The sequence below is a fragment of the Pistacia vera genome, unplaced genomic scaffold (assembly GCF_008641045.1).
Source record: "Pistacia vera cultivar Batoury unplaced genomic scaffold, PisVer_v2 Contig129, whole genome shotgun sequence".
In the NCBI taxonomy this organism is placed as follows: domain Eukaryota; kingdom Viridiplantae; phylum Streptophyta; class Magnoliopsida; order Sapindales; family Anacardiaceae; genus Pistacia; species Pistacia vera.
In genome coordinates, this window is record NW_022195346.1 from 1478148 (window position 1) to 1490539 (window position 12392).

General features: G+C 31.5%; 1 protein-coding gene across 1 annotated transcript; it reads left to right on the plus strand.

Moving 5' to 3' along the window:
• Positions 1–5081: 5081 nt before the first annotated feature.
• LOC116121904 lies at positions 5082–7849 on the plus strand. The gene is made up of 2 exons (XM_031407809.1): positions 5082–5848; positions 7328–7849. The coding sequence occupies exons 1-2, from the start codon at positions 5454–5456 to the stop codon at positions 7560–7562; spliced, it is 630 nt and encodes a 209-aa protein (XP_031263669.1). The 5' UTR covers positions 5082–5453; the 3' UTR covers positions 7563–7849.
• The last annotated feature ends 4543 nt before the right edge of the window (positions 7850–12392 follow it).

The window sequence follows — 12392 nt, forward strand, 5'->3', positions numbered from 1 at the left end:
AGTGAATCTTTTTTTTCTAAAAGAAAAACTTTACTTATATATGGGCGACAATTACCAAGCAGATTTTTAGGCGAAAAACTGTCTTTGGCAGTTTCCACTTCACACGTCGTTTGGGTTAATCCGGTGCTGACCCTTATCCAATATAAACAAATAGGCCACCTGGAAACGGTACAACAAGTGTAATTGATATTGAAAATTTATTAATGAAATTTAATGACTGAATAAATTTTCCCAACACTGCCAGTCACACCCCAAAACTATATATGTCACACTTGTCAATGAATTTTCATGTCTGGTGATACTTTGGAGCTATGTAACCCACGATTCTGGCCAAATTTGAAGTTGTGTTATGTGTTTGAGCATTAGGCATTTGCTTTGTGAGCTCAAAATCAGCGATTTTAGCTTCCATATCATCATTCAAAAGCACATTTGCAGGTTTTACATCTCTATAGATAATGCATGGGTTGTGACTTTGTGAAGATATTCAAGTCTAGCTGCCACACCCAGTGCAATCTTGTGTTTAGCTAGTCAATCTAATTCTTCGTTCCCTCAAGAAACATCATTCAGAATATCTTGCAAACTTTCCTTTTTCATAAATCCGTACATAAGTAAATGATAGTTAAGTTGAGATATATGAGCCAACAAAGGAAGAAGGTTTATGTGCCTAATTTGACATACAGTGTTGATCTTAGACCGAATTTACTAGATAATGAAAATTTAGAAAGCATATGGATAGTCGAGAAATAATGTAATTGTATATCATAATCCAATGATCTTTGAATTTACATGATCAAAGATGAAATTAAAATTTTGAACTATGTAAATCAATATATAAATAAATGTTAATTGCTCAACTTACATGAGCTATTATCACACTAAAAATCATATTGAATGTAATTTTGACCCATCTANATGGATAGTTGAGAAATAATATAATTGTATATCATAATCCAATGATTTTTGAATTTACATGATCAAAGATGAAATTAAAATTTTGAACTATGTAAATCAATATATAAATAAATGTTAATTGCTCAACTTACATGAGCTATAATCACACTAAAAATCATATTGAATGTAATTTTGACCCATCTAACTTTAGCAAAGATGTCTGAAGTCCTTGTAGCTTCGGTATATAATTGGTTTAAAAACACCTAGTTTGCAAAAGTAGTTTTAGAAGCCGCAGTTAGAACCTATTGCCTTTGCAAAAGATGTTTTTAAAGCATTCATGGTTGTTTTTTGAAATTTGATGCAAAAAGTTATACTGTTCTTGTAATTTACAGTATGCTTTCTTATCCTAGGTCAACTTGGATATCAAGGAATGTCAAAGACATAGTCTATTAGAGTTCGAACGGCAACAACTAACGTAATTAAGGAATTGATGAGAAACTGAGACAATGATGCTTTTTTGATCGATTTGAATGCTACTCCACCAGCTGGCAATGATGGTGCTAACGGAGGCAATGATGGTGTTGACGAAAGGTAATGATGGTGGTGAAGGCGGAAGGGGCAGTGGTCATGGGGGTAAGGGTCGTGGACGTGGTGTTAGGGGTCAGGGTTAGGGTCATGGTCATGGTGGTAGACACAAGACCCACCAGAAGTGCAACAAACCCCTCAAAGAGCAACAACTACTCGGTGGTGGTCATCTTTAACTGTTTATTTAACAACTTTGGATTTTTTTAATCCTATATGTACAACAATATAAATCAACTAAAAGATCAGACATTTCTATCGTTTTCTTTGATGCTGAGATTAGTTATATATCCATCTTTTAATTTCCTTGTCTTAATGGGGGTTTCCTAAAGTTTGTTATGCATCACTTATGAGTTCATTTTGTGTACGTTTTCATTATCTTGTAACTTCTACTATCATATTTTGACCATAATATGCACAATCTGTTTTGTTTCAATAGATATAAGCTAGTTCTTTTTTTTTTTTTTTTTTTTTTTTTTTTTCAGGGAGAGTATGTTGATTAATTTATTTGAAGTGTTTTAAGAGTATGTTGATTAATTTATTTGATCAAATTATTATATAATTGGCACATAACTATCACATATTCAGCACGTAACTATCCGTATTTAGCTTGTAACTATCATGTATTCAACACCTACTACCATGTATAGGGATGGCATAATCCCCGCCATATGGGGACCGACCCAAACGGGGCGAAGTTTCCTGAATGGTTCGGGGTTAGGTCGAGCCCAGGCTGAAAATCATCCCGAATTAGGGGATGGGATTGGTCTCTCCCTGCCGGGCCCCAAATTTCCCCACCCCCGACTTGGCCCAATATAATAATAATATTATTATTATTTGTAGTAAGGTTTAATTTTAACCATTAATCCTATATTAATTTGCATATGAAATCATCAATCAATCCAAAATTATACAAGAGCATTTATATTGTGTGAACATTTTATGAAACCATATAAAAATAGTAATAAATAATATAGATAAATATAATAAATCATTATAAATTTTGTAATACATTAAATATATAATAGATATTATTTTTAATATTACATTATAAATTCATATTCATTATTTTGATATATATATATATATATAATAATTATTTTAATATGTACTTATAATTCATATTCATTATAATTTGAAAAAAATGATAGGTAGGCTAAGGATACAAAAATCGGAGATTCCCAAATTCCCCGTTTGGGGATTGGCCTAATTCGGTATTCCCGCATTCTTTGTTTGGCTTCGGGCCAAGACCAAGAAACCCCTTGCGCTTTCGGGTTGGGGTCCGAGACAGGGGTCCCCGGCTTCGACCAGGTCGTGCCATCCCTAATCACGTATTAAGCTCGTAACTATCACGTATTCAACACATAACTTTTTTTGTTTGATTTGCAATAATGCGATTAGAAATGTTTAGCATTAAACTTGAAAAAATTTAATCAAATTTTACCAAAAGCAATAAACTTAAAGTTTAATTGCCATCAAATGGCAATTTAAAGCAAATTACAAATCCCTTCTAGCAGAGTATGTTGATTAATTTATTTGGAAGTGTTTTAAGAGTATGTTGATTAATTTATTTGATCAAATTATTATATAATTGGCATATAACTATCACATATTCAGCACGTAACTATCACGTATTTAGCTTGTAACTATCATGTATTCAACACCTAACTATCATGTATAGGGATGGGCATAATCCTCGCCATATGGGGGACCCGACCCAAACGGGGCAGAGTTTTCTTGAATGGTTCGGGGTTCAGGTCGAGTCCAGGCTGAAAATCAGTCCCCGAATTAGAGGATGGGATTGGTCTCGCCTCGCCCGGGCCCCAAATTGTCCCCGCCCCGACTTGGCCCAAATATAATAATAATAATATTATTATTATTATTAGTATTTGTAGTAAGGTTTAATTTTAACCATTTAATACTATATTAATTTGCATAGTTGAAAATCAATCAATGAATCCATAAATTATACAAAACCAAATTATAATTGTGTGAACATTTTATGAAACCATATATAAATGAGTAATAAATAATAATAGATTAAATATAATAAACCATTATAAATATATATATGTATTATTTTTAATATGTACATTATAAATTTAATATTCATTATAATTTGGAGAAAATGATAAGGTAGGCTCAAGGATACAAAACTCGGAGATTCCCAAAATTCACCGTTTGGGAATTGGGCCTAATTCGGGTATTCCCCGAATTCTTTGTTTGGGCTTCGGGCCGAGACCAAGAAATCCCCTTGCACTTTCGGGTTGGGGTCAGAGACAGGGGTCCCTGGTTTCGACCGGGTTCGTGCCCATCTCTAATCACGTATTCAACTCGTAACTATCACGTATTCAACATATAACTTTTTTTGTTTGATTTGCAATATGCAGAATTAGAAATGTTTAGCATTAAACTTGAAAAAAATTAATCAAATTTTACCGAAAGCAATAAACTTAAAGTTTAATTGCCATCAAATGGCAATTTAAAGCAAATTACAAATCCCTTCTAGCAGAGTGAAGGTATCTTCTTAAAAGGAGTGGAGACTCGGTTGATATATTGATACCCTTTTCAGCCATTATGAAAAAAAGAAAAAATAAGGAAAGGTAGGAATGGTTCTTTTCATGTTAAAAATATTATACACATTGCATACTTAGTACCTCGAATTGCTAAGTAATTAACTTCAAATGTAAATGTTGATACATTTTAATTAAATATTTGTCTTATCTGTAATTAATTTTTTCATCCCTACCCAAGAACATTGACTTTTTGTTTCATCTTTATTCCTTTTTTCATCAATATCTAAATATATTAGCCAAATTTTAATTAATTTTGGCCAAGCTAGTATTTTCAAGTTTATTAACAACGCCAAATTTAAAACTCCCTCCATATTTGTACATTTAAATATTTATATGAAAAAAAAATTCTTTACAACAAATAGAAAAAAATAGAAGAACTGCAGAAGCATTGTTGAGCAGAATCCAAGGTGGCTGGTAGGACCTCTAATTCTATTACTATTTGTTTTTATAATATATTATAAAAAATAATGTAAGTTGATCCATGTCTCCTGCTAAAATGTCAGTTTCTAGATTACAATTTTGGCCAAAAGTAAAAATTAGGACTCTCCCTAAATTACACTTAGGTTAATTTAATTTAATTCTCAGCTTTCCTCATAAATCATGTGCAATTATGCAGCAGCCATCTACTGTTTAATTTAGTTTTATTCTCTCTGCTTTTTATAAAGATGATGATAAGAATAAAATTATAATCAATTAAACACATACTTTTATTTATTTTCTCATTATTCCCCACATTACCCTTGTCTAACTATTTATTTTATTCATAAAGCAAGGTCATTCTTGACCATAATCTAATAATCTCTGAGCTGGTCCATTCTATGACGCAATAACAAACAGTACTCACCAAAAAGCACTAAAGTAGACAAGCAAAAATCTGCTTTTGCCATAATTTTTCTTGTATGTATCAAGAAATTAAAAAAAAAAAAAAAAATCAATCAATTATTTAAGTCATCTCAATCAATATCATCATCCCTTAAATCATTTTTATCCTCTTTAGTCGTCTCAGAATATGAAATAAATTATAAAAATATCTAATTTATGTTATTATTCAGAAAATAAAACTTCAGTTTCACGAGAAATGGGATTTGTTCACTTCACTTCATGTTCGTGAGATCTTGTTTTTTGATCTTTCTCTCTCTTCTTCCAAGCTCTGTCCTAAACTGACACTACACTGGAGAAAGAGAGAGAGAGAAAGGGAGAGAGAGAGTGAAAGATCAACTACCACACTACAGTTACTTAGTTTGTTGAAAAATCTGAAGGCAAACAAATCACATTATTTTTGCTTTACTTAAAGTTGAGGTGAGGAGGAAGCAGAGAGCTTCTTCATCAACCTTTTGTGGGCATTATTGATGAACTGTGTCTCGAAAACACATTTCATGAAGATTTACTATAAGGGTATTAAAGATGGAATCTTTGCAACCCCAACCCCAACCCCAACCCCAGCCCCAGCCCCAGCCCCAGCCCCAACCCCAACCCCAAGCCCATGTTGTTGTTGATGTTGTAGATAATGAGGAGCACAGGTGTTCATCTTCTCCTTGTTCCAGTAAGTCTGGTAGTAGTACTGAGATTAAAGAGAGAAGATCCTCTGTGTCAGAGGTGGATCTAGAATGTGGTGTAGTGAGTGAGAGTAAACTACACTTGGCAAAAGTTGAGAGGGATTGTAGGATTTGTCATCTGAGCATGGATGCATCTAATCAAGAATCGGGCCTTCCAATTGAGTTGGGTTGTTCATGCAAGGATGATTTGGCTGCTGCTCATAAACACTGTGCAGAAGCTTGGTTCAAGATTAAAGGAAACAAGTAAGTAAATCAATAATTAATGATCTTTGTAGTTTTGTATGTTTTAAGATTTCTATGAATGAGATTATGTGATGAAATGTTGTTTATGTGTATCTTGAATTTGTTGCCTTGCAATTTGGTTGTTAATTGTCATGAATTTGTTTTTAGTGGGGTGGATTGTGTAAATCTTCTTTGAAGGTTTTGACTTTGGTGTTTTTTGGTTTAGTAAAGTTGGAGGAATATATGGTGAACAGTTCATGAACATAATGATAATGGGAACTTAAGTAAGAATAAAATCTCTACTTTGTTAAGAGTAAAGAGGAAGTTAATGGCAGACTTTATAAACAAAGAGAATCAAAGTAGTTATTAAGCTAAAGATGGAATCACCAGGATGTTTTTGCTTGTCATTCCAATAATACAAATGATCCTTCGCCGTGAAGTCTCTGTTTCCTTTGTTAGTTTCTGTTTCTTCTATTATACTGAGGTTCAAACTTCAACCACAACTTTACACTTACGTTATTATTTTTTATTAAAGTATCATTTCTCTTTCACACTAATAATTCAAACTCTGAATATTTGAATTTGGGCACCCAGTTATCAGAATGCATGCATTTTGAGTAAAATATTCCTTCTCAGTTGCCTTAACCATTACTAATATATATCAATTTGCCAACTTTAAGTCCATTGTGTGATGGTATGTCGTCTGCTGAAGAAAAATGAACAATCGAAGTGGGTTGCTGAGTCAATGGTAGATAACTAGATTAGAAAAAGTTACAGTTGACAGACTGGAATTATAGTGGCATGTCAATTGAGACTTGTTCTGCACTTAAACTATGTAATGTAATTAGTCTAAAAATTTCACTATCTTGATCACTTTTTATGTCGTTGTAGTTGACATAATTTGATCATGTATAGTAGACAAAAATTGTAAACTGGGAAAATTAAGTCAAGGATTTGATTTTGTGTTTAGCAATTGCAGTTGAATATATACACAAGTACAATCACCTATATAGATTATATGTGCACAAATTTTCTAATTTTTTAAATATTTCTAAGAATCCAGTTCAGGAACTTCGTACCCGTTGGTCTGCTAATTGACTACTTGTAGAAACTAGAAACAGAGCATTTTGGCTGGCGCTCTAACTAGGTCTTCTGTTTAGGCTAACCAATTATTTATACATCTTTGGTTTGCCGTTGTTCAACAAGTGTTTGAACTTTCTAATGCTCCTTTCATTTAGTTTTTGGGGATTTCGAATATTGAATTAGTAGGTCGAAAACAGAATCAATATAGATGATTTGTATAGACATCCATTACCATTGTACCAAACATTATATACTGAGTTACGGCAATGAAAAGTTTGACATGTTTTAGCTTCAAAAGCCAATCTGAGAATAGTTTTTTAATTCAAGTCAAATGTTTCATTTATAGATACTGTTTTTGGGGCTGCAAATTTTCTGTAAACAATTACAATGATCTTCCTTCAAATTATCTGATTGCAGAACCTGTGAGATCTGTGGATCAACAGCACGCAACGTTGCTGGTGCAAATGAAGCTGACTTAGTGGAGCAGTGGAATGATTCAAGTGATGCTACACCAGCAGCAACTGCACATGTACACCAAGCTGACACACGAAACTTCTGGCAGGGCCACCGGTTCCTGAATTTCCTGCTAGCTTGTATGGTCTTCGCCTTCGTAATCTCTTGGCTGTTTCATTTCAACATACCCTCATCATGAAATCCTGTAGCAAAGAGACAGGTACCATCCTCAGTACCAATTGTCTCTACATTCGCCGCCGAGTTATTTTATTTCCTATCCTCATGCTGTTCATATCGCTGTCAAGTTTGAACAGACTCTTGTATTACTTATGATCTTATTGTTCTTATTTTATGTGGGCCAAAATAGTATCAATGAGCTATTGTATTTTGCTTGCTTTGCATCACTGGTATCATGATGTAGTCTTCTCTATCTTCTTCAAATTTTTGTTCTTACGTTTGATGATGTGAATCAATGGCCAGTTCCCAGCAAATATCGTGAAGCTGGTTGTTTGTGACTTTGTTCAGAGACTAAGGCCTACTATAAACTCTTAAAATGATAAAATTAAAAAAACTCAACTGATGGAAATGCTTCTATTCATGTCGTAGTTTAATTTGAGTAATCCTACACTTTCAAAGTTGAGATCTCAACAATTACCTCTGGGTAGTCGAGTGATTCGATAGAATCTTTTTGGTGTATTATTCAACAGGTCCTGAGTTTAAATCTTTTCTTGGTTGTTAATAGGGTTAGCCATTGAAGCTTTTACTTGTCGGTAGTTTCAGAATTCTGAAAGATTAGTTGAGGTGCGCGTAAACTAACAAAAACCATCCCGTTCATTAAGGGAAAAAAAAAAAAAAAAAAAATTGGGGTCCATCTCTGAATACACTCTGTTATTAGAACAATGAATCTTAAAACAAATCTAAAAATGAGGTTTCTCTTTAATATCAAAATTACCACTAATGGAAGTTTGATGATTTCCAAAATCAAGATGAAAATCATGACAAGATTAGACTTAGTTTGAAGAAATCTATTGGAAATATCAGATTAGGTATACCAATAATGATAACATTTTTGGAGGTTCATCAATTTTAACCATCATCATCCACATTGTCAATATCAATATACATATTAACTTAATTATATTATAATGAGCTCCCATGTTCTTAAATAAAATCTAATCTAACACCATCTACCAAAACTAAAAAAAATAATAATAATTAAAAAGATTAATGGGGAAGGAAACAAAAAATGTGATGCATGATTGGTGCTAAAGTGATTAGGTTGGATGAAGACAAATAATTACAGGTTTAGCAATATAATTAGATTCATAATTTGATACGTGGTCAATACAGAGTTGCGCGATAATCCTGCCGTGATTAGTGCTGCATTTTCATCTGAATTTTTACACTTGTTTTCGGTTGTTAATAATGAAATTATTTGTCAAACAAAGGTATCAAAAATGCTTTTAGGGAGTGTTTGTCTGAGCTTATGAAAATTAGCTTATAAGTAACAAGTACTTATAAGTTAATTTTAGTTATAAGCATTGAAATTTTAAGCAATTACGTGTTTGGTAAAGTACTTATAAGTGACTGATAAGTAGTTGACGTGTTTGGTAAAATGTGGCTATAAGTACATTTTATTATAAAATGAATAAAAGGGGTACTACATTAAATAAGGGTATACAAGAATTTTAAAATTAAATAAGGATAATGTGGTAATATACTTGGTCAAACTAGCTTATAAGCGAGTGCTATAAGCAAAACAAAAAAAAAAAAAAAGTACCTCTCCCTTAACTTATTTTTTTTGGCTTATAAGCTCAAAAAGATTATAAACAAACAGGTCAACTTAATTTTAGAGCTTATAAGCAAGTTTGGCCAGTTTATAAGCTTAGACAAATACCTTCTTAATATATCATAAATATTCTCATTAATTATGTTAATAAATGTGTAATTGGCTGCAAAATTGATATTAATTGTCGTTTAATTATTTTTTATTTTTTCCAATGAAGACTAAGTGGGCGATCACTCATTGTTGTTTAAACAAATAATATATTTTTGGCATTATTATACCCCACACGAGTGGAGGCGCGTGCTATTCTCATAATTATACATTTTATATATTAAATAAATGGATTTATTGATGGTCATTTTGTAGTTATTTATTTATATGCTTTTTAGGTTTTCAAAAAGCCAAAAACCCTTCCTCATATTTTGGGTCATTTACTCCTTCTTAACGACCCACATTATTTAATTATTTTTTTATTTTTTATGATTAAAAATGTTTGGACCAGTTTACATGAACTTTAATTAATCTCCTAAGCATGGTTGTCAAATCAAGTATCGTATCATATATCGAAAACCTAATTTTTTGAATCGTGTATCGTATCATATCGTAGGATACGTCTTTTTTAAAAAAATTAATAAAATAATCAAAATTTTCTAAAAATTAATATCATCCCTAAGATTAATTAAAGAATTTTATGGTATTATTGGCTTTAAATTATAGTATTACATAATAAAAATTAATTACAAAATTAAGAATCTATATTATTTTCTTTCAACCATTCATATCATTTTCAAAATTAATGTCAATATCTATATCTCCACTTATATTATTATTATCATGCAAAATGGGTAACACATATTCCTCTTTATTTTCTCCATACAAAATGTGTAAATTTGGATAGGTTTTAGTGAATCGGGTTGGGTGACTCGGTTTCGACTCGAAAAAATTTTTGGGCCTTTGACCCAAATTAATAAAGTCGTATCGATTTATATCGACATTTTTAAGGATACAAATGAATACGTATTGTATCGTAGGATACATATCAACGTATCGAAAGGTTTAAGATATATTTTCTGATACGTATCATTTGTGACCTGTATCAAACCGTATCGTATGATACGTATCAAGTATCGTAGGATACTAACAACCATGCTTCTAAGACCCTAAAGTTAACGATTGGATAAACCTTAGTAGTCATCCCTATTAGTAATCGAAGGAAATCGAACTCAAAACTTCTTAAATAATACATCTAAGGGTTTCTATCATCCCACCTGACTATTCATAGGTGGTTATTAATTAATTGTTTTGTATAATAATTTTAACATGGTAAAGCTTTTGTCACTTCTTCTCTATATCAAAGAAAAATATATAGAAATCAAATTAATAAAAATTATATATTGTAATTTCTTAAATAATTTTTTTGTTAATTCAATTGTCACTCAAATTTAAATGAAGTTCACATTATTGACAATTTTTTCTTTTAATATCTTTTGGACTTTTGGGGGGTAATCACCCCAACCACCAACGTTTAGGTATGTGTATATTGTTCAAATTAAATAATAATAATAATAATTTTAAAGAATAAGAAAAGAAATAGACTGAGAGTAAATAAAAATATTTTATGATTCTTATCTGATTTTTTTTTTTTTTTTAATTTATATATTAGAGATTCAGATTGCCGTTGGTTTATTCAGAGCTCCACGATGTGGGGGTCCTTCAAGGCATGGGTCCAAAATTATAATAATAGTGCAAAGTCTAATGTCTCTTTGCCTTTTTCAACTTGCATTTTAAATATTTATTATTTTCATAAGTTTTTATGTAAAAATACTTGAAATTTTACAAAGACCTTCTAAACATTTTTAGAAAGTACTATATTAAAAGGGTTTTATTTATTATAAGGCATTCAAAATATTGGTTGAAGTTATAAGAGTAACTTATAATAAGTAAACCACTGTTTGATTGCATGATAGTAAAAGATGATCTAATATGATCTCTTAAGTTTGAGTTTCCTTAATAGTAAAAGAGCAAGAGGAGGATCGAACATGGTCTTTCGAGTTCGAGCCTCACAGTTGTTAATAAGGGTGACCACTATAATTCTTATCCGACTGGTAGTTTAAAGATCCTAGACAAGAGATTAGTTGAATTATGTGCAAATTGACACATACATCTTCGGTCATTAAAAAAAAAAAAAATTATAATAAGTAGAACAATTTTATGTTGGATTTATTAGGTGTAAAATTAACTTACTAGTGAAATATTATTTTTTATATATGGTAGACAAAATTTTATAAAACACTTTGAACAACATTAAACAAGAAAACACCCATAACAACTTAACAAGTATACTCTCAGAATAATTTATAAGTTATCACTCGTGGACAAAAGCCAACCCATGAACTATATGAGAATTTTAATTAACAAGAACGTGCATTCCATAATCAATTCCAAATTCTTGTTTCATTTATCCCTTTTCATTCCCCCGACCAAATCAATAAAACAAATAATATCAAAAACTTGTTAATTGGATATAAGTACACACGTGTCGCAACCCCACATCCACGTTGTAGTTCAATTAACTCAAAAACCCTAAAATGGATACATACATTGCCTTGAAAAACCAAAGCGACACCGTTAGATTGAGTGTCTTCTTAACTAACTATTATTCTTAAAAATGTCGGTCAAATGGTTCGGCGTAAAGCATGGAGTAATTAATTAATTTTAATGTGAAATTATGAAAGGGTGATATTATTGTTATTGTTCTTATCCATTTAAACCTTTGAGTTTGGGTTAGATTTGTTGATGTTAAACCCAACAAAGTGCTTCTTCCATGCCGGCTCTGCCTCTTCAACTTTTATCTTTTCCCTTTTTCCTGTTTACGGGTAATTAATTAATTAATTAAATTATCATTAATTAATCAGAGATTAATACTTCGAGGCCTGAACTTAATGATCGGATAAACTCTTCAAGTATATCTAAAAGTCCCTATCGCTCCACCCAGTCACCCACGGGCGATTATCAAAGAAAAAGATTATTCCGTGAGAATACAGTACACTAAAAATGTGTTAAAAGTCATAGAAGATTGAGTTAGGTAACTGAAATTGAATACTTATAATAATGTGGAATGCAGCAAAGGATGAAATATTATTTCATGAAGTCAATGAAAAATTAAAGAATTTCGTAGCTGTCTAGTGTCAAACCAAAGCATTTCAAAATTGTCAAAAATGAAAAAAGATTTTTCTTGCTTTG